This window comes from Natator depressus, chromosome 11 (assembly GCF_965152275.1).
Source record: "Natator depressus isolate rNatDep1 chromosome 11, rNatDep2.hap1, whole genome shotgun sequence".
NCBI lineage: Eukaryota > Metazoa > Chordata > Testudines > Cheloniidae > Natator > Natator depressus.
Genome location: NC_134244.1, coordinates 67,020,418 through 67,037,831, shown reverse-complemented (window position 1 = coordinate 67,037,831; position 17,414 = coordinate 67,020,418). Strand labels below are relative to the sequence as shown.

The 17,414-nt window shown below is 40.8% G+C and overlaps 1 protein-coding gene across 2 annotated transcripts in view; it reads right to left on the bottom strand.

The window, feature by feature from the left end:
• The window catches only part of SPAG16 (sperm associated antigen 16), a 711,557-nt gene that overhangs the window by 148,001 nt on the left and 546,142 nt on the right, over positions 1–17,414 (bottom strand). For both annotated transcript variants that reach the window (XM_074968104.1, XM_074968105.1), the window contains exon 14: positions 14,969–15,034. In XM_074968104.1, the coding sequence (XP_074824205.1) occupies positions 14,969–15,034 (66 nt within the window). The remainder of the gene's footprint in view (positions 1–14,968; positions 15,035–17,414) is intronic.

The following is a 17,414-nucleotide window of genomic DNA, read 5'->3' as shown; positions in this document are numbered from 1 at the left end:
CCACATCAAGTATTAAGAAGTTCCTTGAGGTGTTTGAGAACAGCACACGCTAGGCTTGCAGAAGTCCTTTGCATAAATTTACATAAAAAACTGAAGATCCGCGCACTCCCTGCAGAGTTACTGCTAGCCATAGTTGACACTACAATTGAAACAGTACAGCAGAGAAAGCTTCTTCTTCTTCTTCTTTTTTGTAGAGGGGCTTAAGATGATCAATTCTGTTTTTCTTTTTATCCATCAAAGCAGTGCCTTTGAATGCCAGGAGTTGTGCAGCAGGAGGAGGTGAATGCTAATTCCTATTACTTGCTTTTCAGAATATTTTGAAAGATATCATGCCTAAACTAAAGTTAGGTGACAATGTTACCACATTAGGTATTCACTCTATGATCACTGCTGATCATAATGAACTCATAGCATATTACAATAGATGTCATGTGTTTCTCCTCAAGAGTTCTATTGTAATTCAGCTTCTACATACCATTAAAGTAAAGGATTACACACTTAAAAATAAGTGGGCAGTCATTGCGAATCAGTTTTGTATTCACTGTAATAACATTATCACCAAAACTTTATTTTGGTTACTGATGTGTCTGTAATATATGATTCCACAAATTCAGTGATAGTGGTAACATATCAAACGTTCATTTTAAATAAACAGTTATCTATACTAATGCTTAGCTTTAATAAATCAGAAAACATTTTCCATTAAAAACAAACAAGCAGCACTTACCTATACATAATACTTTCACACAATATAAAATAAAGCTGGCTGAAATTTGTCTACCATTTTTTTTGACACAGAATTTTGCTTGAAAATATTCCATTGTCCTTGAGATATATATATATATATATATTTTGCATTTTCATTTAAAAATCAAACAAAACTTTTTCAGTTGCTAAAAACAGAAATATTTTTGATTTACAGGTGGTCAGTTTGACAAAAAGAAAATCGAAGAAAATTTTCAACAAAATTAAAAATATGTTCATTTTCATCAGAATTCTTCATCAGGAAAAATAATTGCTCTATCAGTTCTAGGTTCAGTAAAAGCCGTGTTATCCAGCATGTTGTGGGAATGGGGGTTGCCAGTTAGGCAAAAATTCCAGGCTCAGGGCTGGGGTGTGGCGGGGGGGCGGTGCGGAGCATGGGCTCTGAGAGGGAGTTTGAGTGAGGGAGAGGGCTTGGGGCAGGGGGTTGGGACGCGGGAGGGGTTTTGGGGTTCCGGATCCGGGTGATGCTCACCTTGGGCGGCTCCCTGCAAGCAGCGACATGTCCCTGATGCTCCTTGGTGGAGGCATGGCCAGCGCCTGGAGGCAGAGGCAGTGCGCAAAGCCACCTGGCTGTACCTCTGCCTAGGAGAAGCAGGGGCAAGTCACCACTTGTGGGGAGCCGCTGAGGTGAGCACTGCCCTGATCCAGCACCCCGAAACACCGGTTTCTCGAGTTTTCTGGCTCATAAAGTGCCGGAAAACACAGCTTTTCCTGTAGCAGTAGTAATAATAATAATACAAAATTTATCCTCCCAATTTCAAAATATTTTGTAATACAGGGGATGATCAAACTAAAGAAAATTCATCCCATCAATTCAAGGACTTCTTCACAAGGTATAAGTGATAATCTAATCCTTTAAGGACATAATCTTCATTCTGATCCTGAATGTACCTCTGTTTTTGTGCCTGCTATTAAATGTAGGTACTTCATTGCACCCACAATTATTTCCAGGTGATATTACTTAGATGTTTACCTGCAAAATCTGGTATTTAGACAATCAAAATTACTGTAATACCCTGTACCCCATATGACACCCTGTACACCATGTTCATCTCCGCAACCTGATTACGATATATTGTGCACAAAGTGTGCCTTGTGAGGTAACATTTGAAAACTCATAATCTGCTGAATATTATTATCCTGTTCAAACATGTGTATCAATACTGCATGTGAAATTATGGGATATTGCTATATGTTTGTTACTGAAATATGCTATAGTTCTGGGTAACATCCTCAGATCATTTATCTCAAAAACAGAGAGGCACTGGCACATCAGCCAGGTGCTAAAAGGCCATTACCTGGTTAATGGGAGATTCATCAGCAGGGGAGTTATAAATAAGAAATTTACAATTCACCTGAAGGACAGTTGGCAGTTCACATATACCATGGAACTGCCTGATCCCATGACCCAGCAAATATTTTTCCAGTACAAAGGGTCAGAGTAGAAATAGGAGTGACAGTGAACTCCTGATCACCTCTCCTCCCCCATCTGTACTCACAGCAGCAAGATTGCTTGAAAGACAATAGGAGTATCATTGAACTGGGGGGACTGGTCCTAGCTGGAAGATTTTCCAGTTAGTATGGACTGCTGAAAGTTTTTGGGGAAGAGAAACATTTTTGCTTTCAAATCTTATTTAGCTTGGTAAAGTTTAGGAATTAGCTGCTGTGTTTATCTTTTTATTTCTTTTCTAACCAACTCTGATTAGATGCCTTATCAGTTATAATTACTTACAATCTATCTTTCTCTAGTTAATAAACTTGTTTTTTTGTTTTATCTAAACCAGTGTGTTTCAGTTGAAGTGTTTGGGGAATCTCTGCTCAGGTTAAGAAATGCTGGTGCATGATCATTTCCTTTGATGAAATGAAGGACTAGTAATGAGCTTGCATTGTTCAGTATTGCACTGGACAGCACAAGATGCACATTTCTGGGGTGCAAGGCTGGGACCAAGAATTTGCAGGTGTCACCCTATATGTAGTTCATGAGTGTCTGGGAGAAAATTCATGTAACTTAGTTGAGAGTGACTTTACATGCTAATGGAGGTGTCTGAGCAGAGCATGGAGATGCTGCATTTCAATAGTAAAGCTGTGTAAAAGGCACCCTGAGCTGGAGAGTTAAAGGAACATAGTGTCCAGCAGTCCAGACTGTACCCTGGGGCAGTGGTTCTCAACCACGGATCTGGGGCCCCCTGGGGGGCCACGAGCAAGTTTCAGGGGGTCCACCAAGCAAGGCCAGGGTTAGATTCCCTGGGGCCCAGGGCAGAAAGCCAAAGCCCCTCTGCATAGGACTGAAGCTTGGGGCCCTGGGCCATGTCACCCAGGGCTGAAGACGAAGCCTGAGCTCATACTACTCTGAGACATAAAACCACCTCCATGAATGGCTGAAGCTATGTTGGTGGGAGAATCTCTCCCACCGACACAGCGCTGGGCACATGACTGCTTATGTCAGTGTAACTTATGTCACTCAGGGGGGTGGTTTATTCATACTCCGAAGCAACATAAGTTATGCCAACATAAACGGTAGTGTAGACACAGCCTTAGAAAATTTAAGTGAACAAAAATATAGCATCCATGCAGGTGCACGAGTGCATGTAAATTTGCATATGTCAGTAGTAAGGAACCTGTCTCATGAGTGTATCAATGAAATATACAGCTCTTAGTATATATATTAAGTTTTAAGTATCAGAGGGGTAGCCTTGTTAGTCTGTATAAAAAAACAACAACAAGGAGTCTGGTGGCACCTTAAAGACTAACAGATTTATTTGGGCATAAGCTTCTGTGGGTAAAAAACCCACTTCTTCAGATGCATGGAGTAAAAATGACAGACACATCAATATATATTGGCACATGAAAGGAAGGGAGTTACCTTACAAGTAGAGAATCAATGTTGACAAGGCCAATTCAATCAGGGTGGATGTGGTCCACTCCCAATAATTGATGAGTAGGTGTCAATACCAAGAGAGGGAAAATTGCTTTTGTAGTGAGCCAGCCACTCCCAGTCCCTATTCAAGCCCACATTGATGGTGTTAAGTTTGCAAATGAATTGTAGATCTGCAGTTTCTCTTTGAAGTCTGTTTTTGAAGTTTTTTTTTTGTTGAAGAATTGCTACTTTGAAATCTGTTATTGAGTGTCCAGGGAGATTGAAGTGTTCTCCTGCTGGCTTTTGTATGTTACCATTCCTGATGTCTGATTTGTGTCCATTTATCCTTTAATTATTGGGAGTACACCACATCCACCCTGACCGAATTGGCCTTCAGCATTGGTTCTCCACTTGTACGGTAACTCCCTTCTCTTCGTGTGCCAATATATGTTTATGCTTGTATCTGTAATTTTCACTCCATGCATCTGAAGAAGTGGGTTTTTTTACTCACAGAAGCTTATGCCCAAATAAACCTGTTAGTCTTTAAGGTGCCTCCGGACTCCTCGTTATATTAAGTTTTGTTTGTTTAGTGACACAGTGAGTTTAAAAAACAGCTATTGAAATGAAAAATGAATTCGGTTGGGCCAGGGCCCATTATGTAAATCTGCCACAGCAAATCCTAGCATGTTTCGCCAGGAGGTGTAGTTTTTTAAAAATCCTTATTCCTACAGTTTCTGCTTGGGATATACAAATTAATTCTCCTCTCAGAAGGAAGGGCAAAGTCTTCTGCACTGCTTCAATTTTGCATGTTAAACAGCACTTGCTTCTTGGATTATACATACAGAGGGCCACATTCACTGAAGAACACACAATTGAGCAAACAAAAGCACATTAAATGAGATAATCTCTTTTCCTTGTAATTATATTTAGGCATAAATTGGTATGATAGTTTGTTTATTTTTTGCAAATATGAAGTTCAAATATATGAGAAGTATGATTTATGATATGTTTATTATCTGTTTCTCCCCAGGATCTCTTAAAGGCTCAAACTGGCCTAAGATATATGCAATTCCTTAGCCATACAGAATTGTATTAAGTCAAGGGCAGTTACACTAGATTAGGCATCAAATGTACAGTCAGTCCTATTAAACATTGGAACTGATTCAAAAACAGAATCTCCATCCAGCAGGCAATTCTACTATTTTGACTTTTTTTTCAGGAAAAAAACAAAACAAAAAGTCAAAAATATCATTTTTTTCATGAATAAAAGGTTCTGAGTTTTTTCAGTTTTGAAATGTTGAAATGTTCTGTTTTGCATTGGTTTGGCATTAATCTGCATCTGCCTGACCCACTGTGGTGTTGCATGGGAGTTGTATTTTGGTACCTCATGCCCCGGTTTCCCTGGCGCTCACTGGCAAACTGCATCTCTCGCAACATACCAATGCAGCTCACCCATGGGAGTCGGGCCCCTAGGGTAGAATGGAGGTATGAGGCACCCAAAGAACTGCTTCCATGAGACACAATGGTAGCTTACGTGCACTGTGGTGGAATATACTCCTGGGTTCACACCCTACACACTACTGTAATAATGCTTGTACAAGCTATGCCTTGTGATGTACCATTTAAAAACTCATAATTTGCTGATCAATGATATCATGACAAAATGAAAGTGAAGTTCTATGTGAAGTTATAAACATAAGCTGAAATCATGACTGGTTTTGCAGGTAAATCTGGGGAGTGGCCAAACCAGTTCCTCAGAGACAAAGGGTAAACTGACACCTCAGCCAGGAGTAAATAAGGCTGATGGACTATTACCTGCTAAGTGGCCATTCTTTGGCAGGAAAGGAGGTGTGGGCAAAAAAAATCTACATTTTAGCAAAGGAACAGCATGGGGTTACCTTCCATATAAACTGCCTGTTACCTTGCTCCCAGACGGAAATGCTTCTCAAAGGGGCGGGGGGACAGAACTATAAAAAGAAGGGGAAGACACCCCCCTCTCTTCCCCTGCCCATCACAGTCACTGCAGCTGAAGAGACAAAGGAAGCAGCTGTTGGACTCTGGATGAGGGGTCCTGACCTAAAGATTTTGGTCAGTAAGACTGCTGAAAGCATGTGGTGAATTCTGCTCTGAATCTGATACAGTTTGTTAAGCTGGGCACCAGTAAGCATTTTAGCTTTATTTTTCTTGCAACCATTTCTGATTTTGATGCCTCATTATTTGTAGTAACTTAAAATCTCTCTTTGTAGTTAATAAACGTGTTTTATTTAATCCAGTGTGTTCTAGTTGAAGAGTTTGGGTAACTCCTTTTGGGGTAACAAGTTGTGTGCATATTATTCCTTTAAAGGAATAACAGATTCCATATATTTGTATTATCCAGGAGAGGGCTGGGCAGTACAGAACATACGTTTCTGGGGGAAAATCTGGGTCTGGGTGTGTGTTGGGGGTAACCCGGTGATAATCTTTAAGGCTTGGTAAGAGACAAGGTGTGGCTGGCTGCAGCACACACACAGACAAAGTTAGAAGTGATCTACATGCTGGAGGCTGTTTGTGAGCAGTCAAGGTTGGACACTACAGCAGCAAGGCATTGGAAAGGGCACCCCAGGTGAGAGGGCAGAGGTGACACAGCTACTCACTGGTCTGGACTTGTACTCTGGTATGTCACACGGACAAAGAATAATGTTGACCCCTAAATTTTTGCATTTTCTAGATGGAAAATATTTTTTAAAAAAAAATCCTGCAAAGTCAACATTTTCCTGTGTTGTTATAGCTCTGTGAATCCCAGGACAACAGAAAGAAAAGGTGGGTGAGGTAATATCTTTTGTTGGACCAATTTTCGTCAGTGAAGGAGACTCATAGAACCATCCTGAATGAGTTTAGGGGTAATCTGTACAGAGCATGGGAATAGCATTGGTGTAGCTCAGGTTTATCATTAGTTCACGGTACAGTTGTCCAGAAATTCTTCCTAAAGGTCACCCATGAAGAGACTGGCATACTGGAGAGCCATCCTAGTACCCATGGCTATTGTCCTATTTTGGAGGAGGTCCTGGAAGAAGCTAGCTCTTTGTGTGGTGAGTGGTTTGAGGAAGGTTTCTGTGAGTCCTAACATTCCTTCAATAAGAGTACCATTGTCTTAATAAAGACATTGGATTTATGGCTTATTACAACAATCTGTAACCCACTAACTCCCCTTTTTTTGTCCTATGACTGCAGAAGTGTTAACAGACCACTTCTCCTTGAATGGTCTCTTAGCATGTGTGTTAACCCCTCACTTGGTAAGGCAACTCCCAACCTTTCATATGCTGTGTATATATACCTCCCTATTGTATTTTCCACTCTATGCATCTGATGAAGTGGGTTTTAGCCCACGAAAGCTTATGCCCAAATACATTTGTTAGTCTCTAAGGTGCCACAAGGACTCCTCATTGTTTTTGCTAAACAATCTGTTCCACTTTGTATTTAGGTGTGACATCCTGAGTACTTTTCCCAAACCTGAAGAAGAGATTTTTGTAGCTTGAAAGCTTGTCTTTATTACTAACAGAAGTTGGTCCAATAAACTATATTACCTCACCCACCTTGTCTCTCTAATTTCCCTGTGAAAAAAATTGATTTTGCAGAAACCCTGTTTTCCATCAAAAACAAGAATTCTATTAAACAAAGCTTATTTACATAAAAAGTATAGTTTAACTGATCAATTCTGTTTTTCATTTAAAAAGATGCCAATATTTTATTAAATATATTGAAAATTGAAATAATGAACATGGGACATTCCTGTGCAAGCGGTAAATAAATTTATATTACTCTTCTCAGAGCAAGTGCATTCACCATTCCAGAAGCACAAGGAAAACTACTGACTAGCATCTATAAATCCTTGACAAAAAGGCATCTTTTAAGGAATTTTTATGTTGGCACCATTTAACCTGTTTAGGAGGCATGCATCTGGTATATGATCCCTGGGGGTCCAAAGAAACTATGTATCACACTGGACACCACAGAGAAAAGAGACAAGTTAAAATTCACAGCAAGGATGGAGACAGCCTCCACAATGGTATGTGCATTTATTCCAAGATAACCAATATACAGACAAGGGATTATTCCATTCCCATTTGTTGTGTACTCACTGATCCAAGGATATGGAACACTACTGGGATACATCAAACAGTGCATTATTCAAGGAAGAGAATTAAGGTATTAAACAGGTTAGAAAAACATAGCAGCTTTTAGTACCTGATACCAGAAGGCAATATCTGCAGAAAAGCAGGCATCAATCTTGTAATGTTTAGTGAAGGGGAAGATTGAAGCCCAAGAGGTGGCTCTACAAATCTCATTATGAGAAGCTATGTTCCTTTCTTTCCCGGAGGCTTCCATGTGAGAGAGAGAGTGAGCTCGGAGAGTAGAGATAGCTGAAGGAGGAGGGTTTTTAGAGCTGATGGATGGTACAGTCAGCTTCTTTGCCATTTCTTAGTGGGACTAAGACTTTCTAGCAAGTTTGGAGATCTTTACTGGGTTTACCATTAGGAAGAAAGAGAGACACATTTTGCAAAGAAACAATATTGTTTATCAAGGGTACCGGATGTTCTTGTGAACACCAGAGAGTTGCTGTAATGTAACAACAAAAGAAGAACAAAGAGAAATTTCTTGGTTCAAATGGAAAGTTATTTTAGCTTGGTGATGGATGAAGGAAAAGTATAGAGGATGTGATCTTATCTTGGAAGAATGGGAGATTAAGTTCAAGGAACTTCCAGTTCACCTACTCTACTGGCTGAAGTAATAGCAAAAGAGAGAGAATTTAATGGCTAAAACAATAAAGGAGGGTGAGATTGAAGGAGGTTGCCTTGACCTATAAGTATTTTTGTAAGATTTCATTTAGAGATATCAGTCTTGATAGGACTAAGTCTGGTGAAAGCCTTCAACAAACTAGTAATTTGTGGGAGAGTGGAAGTCTTGTTAAATCCAAGATTCCTAAAGTAACTTGAAAGAACTGACTTCTGTAGATTGAATCTTGTTGAGAAAAAATGCCAAAACTTTGTGCAAAGGATAAAGAGAAAAGATTCAAAGCCTTCAGCTCTGCCTTTCCACATTAAGAAATAAAAATGTAGTTCTAGTTGATAGTTATGCTCATATTTTCATCCAAAATAGACTCAACTTCCAGGATCATATTTCTTCGATGAAAATATAAGCGCAACTATCAACTGGAAGAACTACAGTTTTCTGTTTTACGGGAAAAGGCGGAGCTGAAGGGGGGTTGTGTACTAAATCAGTGCTCAGCAAAGAAGGTGTCTGGATTAACATAATCTGTCATAAAGAAGTGAGGGATGATCTTTCAATGTAAGTATTTCAATGGCCTACCTCACCATAGTGGTCAGCTCAATGGATCTGAGTGCCAGATTTCCTTAGGCCCTGATGAAAATCCCAACTCATATATTTGGGGGTTGCCCATAGGTTGGTATTAACAATTTACTGGGTAGCCAGAGGCTGAGGTCAAACAGGGGGAGTTAAGACACCCTACTATTGAGCTGAACCATAACTGTATTACAAGCATTGCTATGTTTATCTTCACAACACCTCTCTGAGACAAGGAAATAGAACAGAGAGTGGAGAACTCAACGTCACATAGGAAGCTGTGGCATAGCTAAGGATGGGACCCACATCTCCTGAGTCCCATTCAAGTGCTTTTATTTTAAGACCATCTTGCCCCTCTAGAAGGCAAGAGAATTATGGTTTGCAAGGCTAATACAGTACAATAAGAATTTGCAGGGATGAACTTGGGCTTCCTGACATTCAGAGTATCATCAGAACAAGAAAAAAGGCATACATCTAGGGACTTCTCCACAGAAAGAATGCAGAATCCCTCTCCAAGACATTGTGTTACAGTATCTGGAATGAGAGAGCTGATGTCTGTGATGGTTACTGAGGTGAATAAGTTGAGGAGCTTCTGATATTTGGAAGAGTTAGCAAAGAGAATTTTTCTAGTCTAATCTCATAATTTGAGAATCTGATTTCTGATTTATATGACATGAATATTTAATTTGATCTGGATATATGCTTCAGACATGGATATAAGGATCCTCCTAGGATGGCTTCAGAACGTCTTTTCTGACTGCACCTTAGAATCATAAAATCATAGAATATCAGGGTTGGAAGGGACCTCAGGAGGTCATCTAGTCCAACCCCCTGCTCAAAGCAGGACCGATCCCCAATTAAATCATCCCAGCCAGGGCTTTGTCAAGCCTGACCTTAAAAACTTCTAAGGAAGGAGATTCCACCACCTCCCTAGGTAACGCATTCCAGTGTTTCACCACCCTCCTAGTGAAAAAGTTTTTCCTAATATCCAACCTAAATCTCCCCACTGCAATTTGAGACCATTACTCCTTGTTCTGTCATCTGCTACCACTGAGAACAGTCTAGAGCCATCCTCTTTGGAACCCCCTTTCAGGTAGATGAAAGCAGCTATCAAATCCCCCCTCATTCTTCTCTTCCGTAGACTAAACATCCCTAGTTCCCTCAGCCTCTCCTCATAACTCATGTGTTCCAGTCCCCTAATCATTTTTGTTGCCCTCCGCTGGACTCTTTCCAATTTTTCCACATCCTTCTTGTAGTGTGGGGCCCAAAACTGGACACAGTACTCCAGATGAGGCCTCACCAGTGTCGAATAGAGGGGAACGATCACGTCCCTCGATCTGTTGGCAATGCCCCTACTTATACAGCCCAAAATGCCATTGGCCTTCTTGGCAACAAGAGCACACTGTTGACTCATATCCAGCTTCTCGTCCACTGTAACCCCTAGGTCCTTTTCTGCAGAACTGCTGCCTAGCCATTCGGTTCCTAGTCTGTAGCGGTGCATGGGATTCTTCCGTCCTAAGTGCAGGACTCTGCACTTGTCCTTGTTGAACCTCATCAGATTTCTTTTGGCCCAATCCTCCAATTTGTCTAGGTCCCTCTGTATCCTATCCCTACCCTCCAGCATATCTACCTCCCCTCCCAGTTTAGTGTCATCTGCAATCTTGCTGAGGGTGCAATCCACACCATCCTCCAGATCATCTATGAAGATATTGAACAAAACCGGCCCCAGGACCGACGCTTGGGGCACTCCACTTGATACCGGCTGCCAACTAGACATGGAGCCATTGATCACTACCCGTTGAGCCCGACAAACCTTGATGATTCAGATAGGCAACCACTACCTGTGGGATTCTATACAAAGTATTGATGGTGTGAGATGGGGAAAGGGGTGATGAGTAGTTTGTGTGGCAGAGAGACAGAATCCCAGAGAACCCCTAAAAGGAATGGGGACACAGATGAAGCTCCCTAGCCACTGGAGTTGGAATCAATCCTGCTTGTGACGGAGGGTCTTCCTACAGTTACATCTGCATCTGATTGAATCTCTCTACCTACAGCAAAATGAATGAAAAACTGTATGAGGAACAATTCTGTTTTGGTGCATACTTTCCTCTCTGCCCCACTGTGAGTGAATAGCAATTTCTTTCTCCCTTTGCCTTGATAAGGACACTTCTCAGTTTTTGATTTTTTTTTACTTCTAATAACTTTCAACTAATAATACTAATATCTGCATTTAGAATGTAACCCAGTTGTGTAATTATATTTCTTATGCATGAAGACAGCAATAAACTTGGAAAAGAGCCTATTAGCCCTTCTGCATGTCTAATTACACATTTGATATTACTAGGTAACCTTTATAAGTGACTGGCTTTGAGCTTATGCAAAGAACTGAACACCCTGAATACATAAACAACAGCAGCAGCAGCAGATCCATGTTTGATTTTGTATTCTGTTCTTTTCTGGTTTCCGTCTGTCAGCTGTAGTCTGACAGCCCTGGCTTTATTTGGCCATCTATGGAAACATCTAAAAGATTTGGCTTTTGTATCATTTGGGTGCAGTAATGAATAAGAACTGACATCAAATATCAATATTATTGGCCTAGCTAAATGGTAGCTGACATCAAGCTGGACTGCTGAAGAGGTAAACAAAATTGAAATTTCGTTTTTGTATAAGAACTGTCTGACATTATTTGTCCTTCAGTAAATCAATGGAAGACTGACCAGAAATGCTGGTTGCATTTCTGCGTGGGGAGGGAAAGCTGGGTGCTGCTATTGAAGTATGTTTTATGAAGCCTTTTGGGCATTAATAATTTCAGAAATACTATTTGTTTTAAGGAAATTTAGTTACTGTGATTTTTTCCCCTAATCTAGTGCAGGCAAGGTGCGGAGAATATCAGTTATAAACAAGCACCAATGAATGGTGACTCATTCCTCCGTTTATACGCAAGCATTTCTATACCCACACACCAAGGTTCAAACTTTGCTCTAAGTTACAGTGAATCTGAAGTAATTCCACAGAGGTAAACAGAGTTACTGTATGATAATGAGGTACAAAGAACGTAAATGCCTGTCAAGTTGGAAAGTGCTGTATGAGAACTTGTTTTAAATGTTGCAGTTTACCAAATTCTTACAGTTTAATACAGGTGTATTACAAAAACAGAGAAGATACTCAAGTTCAATGCCAGCTCAAGTTGCCTGAGTGAAATTTACATTATGCAACTGTACTGTTTTCCTATAATTGCTGAACACAAATATAGATATCGGGTCTGATTTTTCAAAACTCAGAACAAAAATACTATTTTGCAGAACAGACAGTAAAGTGATTGTCCTTTAAAACTGTCCCATTTTGCCTTTTATGTGCACTGACAAGGAAGAGCTGCATCCATGACCCTGCCTCCATATTCTGCGCCAGTGGATATAGCCAATCATGGAAGGGTGCATAGGCTGCACTATGCAAAGTGTCTGTCCTCGATAATACCTAGAGAAGGGATTTTACCTGCAAGTGCAATTTCCCTTGGGTCTCCCTCTGATAGGGCACATCAGCACCCCTAGTTAACTGAGCTATGTGGAATCTGTTATTCTGGTGAGTCTTGTGTGTCTTGGGGCCATTCACTCAGAGCCTTTGAAGAGAGTCTGAGTCTGCACTGTAATCTCTAGAGAAATGTGCAAAACTATATCCTCGCTTATGTATGTATTTTTGTAAGTAATGAAAGGGCCTAGCCCTGCATGAGAAAAAGCCATCTTGAACATTTTAAGTGATAAATTAGCTGTGATGTAGTTATGGAAAAGTAAGCAAATAAAATATTCACCTTGATTGATTGGTCCTTCAGTTCTCGTATAGATTGCGCCAATCACAACACGTCTTCAATTCTTCTCGTAACCTGGCCTTCCTTCTCCATGTGCAGCCATGTCTTTTCACGATAAAATCTTCCCATCTCTTTGGAGGTCGGCCAAGTGGTCATTTCAGTTCCCATGGGTACCACTCGGCGACAGCTGCAGTCCATCAATTGTCAGTAAGCCTCACTATATGCCCGGCCCATTGCATTTTACTATGCCTGCTCTCAACAATGACGTCCTGCACTCCACTCTGCTGTCTGATCACTTCATTGGGGACTCAGTTGTGGATTGAAATTCCCAGGATTCTTCTTTCCATCACCCTCTCCATGACAGACAGCTGCTGCTCCTCTGTCTTCATCAGCGCCCAGGTTTCACTACTGTACAACATTGCTGGCAGTACTGTTGAGTTGAAGAAGCTGGCACATGTTGCCTGCTGCAAAATCCTATCTCAATGCCTCAAAGTGGCACAGCAGTGACCCTGGCTTCTCTGACAGTGACAATAGTGGAGTGTATTCTTTAGTAGGTTCAACTATGCTATTAAGGTGTCAGACTACCAACCCAGGGTTGTCCTCCTTCTTGAGGTTGGGTGCTAGCTAAGTTGAGGAGGTAAACACACCACTGACAGCACAGCCAGTGGGTGGATGAAGAAATGTCTAAAACAACACAAATAAACAGGCCCCAACTCCTTGTGTGCTCCTCAATCTGTTCTACGATAGTGGTAGGGAGTTCAGTTGACAAGAGGCTGTTAAGAATTTCAGGGGACAGAAAAAGGACTGCCTTCTCAGCGTGCACCTATAACTGAAGGACACTGATGAGAAACGATTTGATAAACCATGTAATGGAGGAGAAGGCAACGACAGACTGCAACATCCTTGGTCTCTGTGAAACACGATGAAGAAAGGAGATGGAAGTGAAATGGAGAGATGAAAGTACCTTCATGTTGGGAAAAAGAAAAAGCCCAAGAACCATTGGAGGAATTGGCTTCATCATCAACATGGAATGTTCTTCAAAAGTCATCTCCTGAAAGTTTAAGTCATCCTGCATTGGGGTGCTACACCTCCAACTGAACAAGAAGAGCACCCTCAGAATTATTCAGATCTATTCTCCCACAAGCGCATGCAAAGATGACAATGTGGAAGAATTCTATCAGGAGCTCGAGGAAACCCTCACTCAAAAATCCACATATACGATCGCAATGGGAGATTTCAACACCAAAGTTGGAAGAGGGAAAGAAAGTGAAAGTTTTATTGGAAGGTATGGCATTGGCGAATGGAATCCTCGAGGAGAATGACTGGCAACTTTGGTGGAGATGAAAGAAATGTTCATTGGTAACACCTGGTTTAAGAAGAAGGCTAAGAGGAGGTGGACATGATCACACCCAATGTGAAAAACAAGAACAAGATTGACTATATTCTGATCGATAAGTGGCGCATTGTACAAGACAGCTCAGTAGTGCCATCATTTAACACCAGTAGTGACCATTGCTTGCTCAGAGAATGGCTCAACTTCAACAAAAAGGTGGAGAAGAAAGCGCTACAGATGGCAAAGCAGAGACAGTGGCCAAAAATATTCGATGAGGCAATCTTGAAAGTGAAAGTTTCCAAGGAAGACTGGAGTCTTTAGATAAAAACTTCACTGATAAATTGAGGCAACGCATGAAATTAGCCAAGAAAGAAAGACCAAAAAGAGTGAAAAGAAGAATCTCAGAGGAAACATGGAACTTGCTAGAGAAGCGGTGGGATATGAAGTGAAATGATGGTAACAAACTTGAGTCACAGTGAGGGGGAATGGCTCAGAGACAGCAAGAAATAAACTAAGCTTTGTCATAGGGATGGAGCATTATTGTACATATAGCGGGAACTTTACATACTATAATCAGTATGTGTGCCTTCACAAACTGTCACAGGATCGTGAGACATTCCTACAAGATACGCAATTTCATGAGGGGGAAATATCTGTTCATGAAGACTGTTTACAAAAGAGGTATATGGAGATTTTAAGATCAAGATGGGATGTTTTTCTAAAAGATACACTCTAATTCAAACAGGAATTATTTCAGGGAAGGTGTATGGCCTGTGTTATAAAGGAGGGCAAATTAGATGATCACAATGGTAACTTCTAGCTTTATAACACGGTGACAATGAGAAACCTATCCTTCGTACACAGAACTTACCTTCATGTTGAATGTAGCATGATTACAGGAATGCAGGTGACCATAGAAAGTCTGAGCACAGAGGCCCTAGGAAATCAACCAAAAAAGAGAAAACAATTAAATGATTTACAGTTATGTAAATTACAGTATTTCCTTATAAATACCAAGCTTGATTTTACTGTCATGTACAAAGATGCACGTCACTCAACGCGCTAAAAATTAGCCACTGCACTTCTGCATTCATGACAAGGAGCAGATTTTTTAAAGACATGTGATGATGCACATCTGCTTCCAGAATTGTGCTTAGTAGAAAAGATGCATTAACATATTGTCAGCTAATGGCTCTCTTACAAAACACTTTTAATGAACTAGACACATACAATTATAGTCCTTTGGAAAGCAGAGTGCCAGTTTTCAGTGAATGCTTCAATAATGATTTAATAAAGTGTAGTGATTTTATATATATTACTGTGATGCTGTATGATTGTAATATGTCCATTTATATCATGGATATTGCCATTGTTATACAATTGCAACAAATCTTGTACGAAGTACATCATCTAAGGGATCAATGGAAAAGTTACAAGATATCAAATATGATTATCCTGGTTAAATCCATGTTTCATCTCTGTACCTAAAGTTATGAATATTGGCTATGGACTTATATCTTATACATGTACTATTCCTGGGTAACACCCACCAGGTAAGATTTACATCAAGGCTAGACAGCTTTGTGTTGATGGTCCATCAAAGACACTTAGCTCTCACAATGAGCCATAGAAGAAACTCATTCCACCGAGATAGCTCTTCCTGCAGATGCCTCAGCCTCCAAGGGGCCAATGGCCACCCCCTGTGAGTCATCAAGCCATGTAAGGATATCCAATATGCTCATGTGATCCTGGACTCCATCTTGTGCCAGTAACTTTCCACAAACTGGGCTGTGAGCTTTGTTTGAGACAGTAAAATTCCAGGCACATGGCAAAGGGTAAAAAAGACCTCTGAGATATTTCCATTTTGCCTTTTTCCCACTCTGATTCTCTGGACTCTGGATTTACAAAAAAAAGGAGTATTTCAAACTATGGATTGAGGACCTTCCAATCTTTGGAAGTTACCAGTGAGACTTTACAAACTAGTAGTCTATTCCATCACTGCTACAAACCAGATATAAGGACTTTGCAGTTATTTGTATGTATACGATCTATTAATCATTATTAACTCTCTTCTTTTCTTTTATTAATAAACCTTTAGATTTTAGTTACTAAAGGATTGGCAGCAGCATGATTATTGGGTAACATCTGAGTTATATATTGACCTGGCTCCATGGCTGATCTCTTGGGATTAAAGAACTCTATATGTGATGAAAGTGGTTTTCAGTAACCACTCCTCATAGAGTCCAGTGTCTGGGTGGTGAGACAAGGGCTGGAATACCCAAGGATACTGCATCTTTGAATTCCTGTTAACCAGTGTGTTGAGACAGAAGTTTACCTTTGTTACTGGCTTGGTATGGTATAATCTAATAATAGGATAACCACCAGTTTGGGGTAAATTGGTCTGATTTCTCAGCATTTTGTCCTGAATCTAGTATTCTCAGCTGTGATCCACTCAGACACGGTGGCAATTACATATACACCTTTAATGTCTGTCTTAAGAACCCAAAAGCAGTGAAATCAAAATTCATTATCTTCTATTGCCCTCCCCAGCAGGCTGTAGTTGACCTAGGGAGGCCCATAGTATAGGTCAGATGTCATCTCAGATTTCTGACATGTGCTCTCTGTGGACAGCAGGCATCCAAACTACAATATCTCCTGCCTGGGAAAGAGATGGCCAAGATGGAAGAAAGGAGCTAGTCAACCTATGCTCTCCAGACATGGGAAGCAGCCTACTGGCAAAGAAGTCAGCAGTTAGCAACCTACAATGCCTCGTCCTGGGAACAGATGACCTGGGTCTTCAGGGGATGGAGGACTGGCATAAAAGGCTCCAAGTTTGCCTCCACTATGCCAGCCTGATCCCTCCCAGAGAGATCTAACCTCCCTCCAGTTCCACACACCCTCAACAAACTACTCCCTTCCTCTGAAACCTGGCTCTTCTATACTGGGAGCGTTTACCAGAGCTCTCCCCTACCTTGGAGGGATGTTCTTCTCAAGGGCCTTCCCTGTTGGTAAGCTGGGCCATGGGGAGAAAAGAATCCCCCATCTTAATAAAAATAAGTACAAACTGACCCAAGGGGAAATAGCATTAAAATGCCTTCCATTAAAAGTAGCCAAAGGTTTTGGGCAACATATCACATGTTAAGAAACCACTCTGCACTTTGGGCAATATTTTACAGCTACTGGCATTGGAACCAATCAATATTTGTTTATGTAAATGTGACCAACAGCAAGAACTGCTACTGAGGTTACACCGTATAATACCCCCTCTATTTTTATGCTCACTTTATCTGAAATTCTTATTTTAGCTGAATTTACAA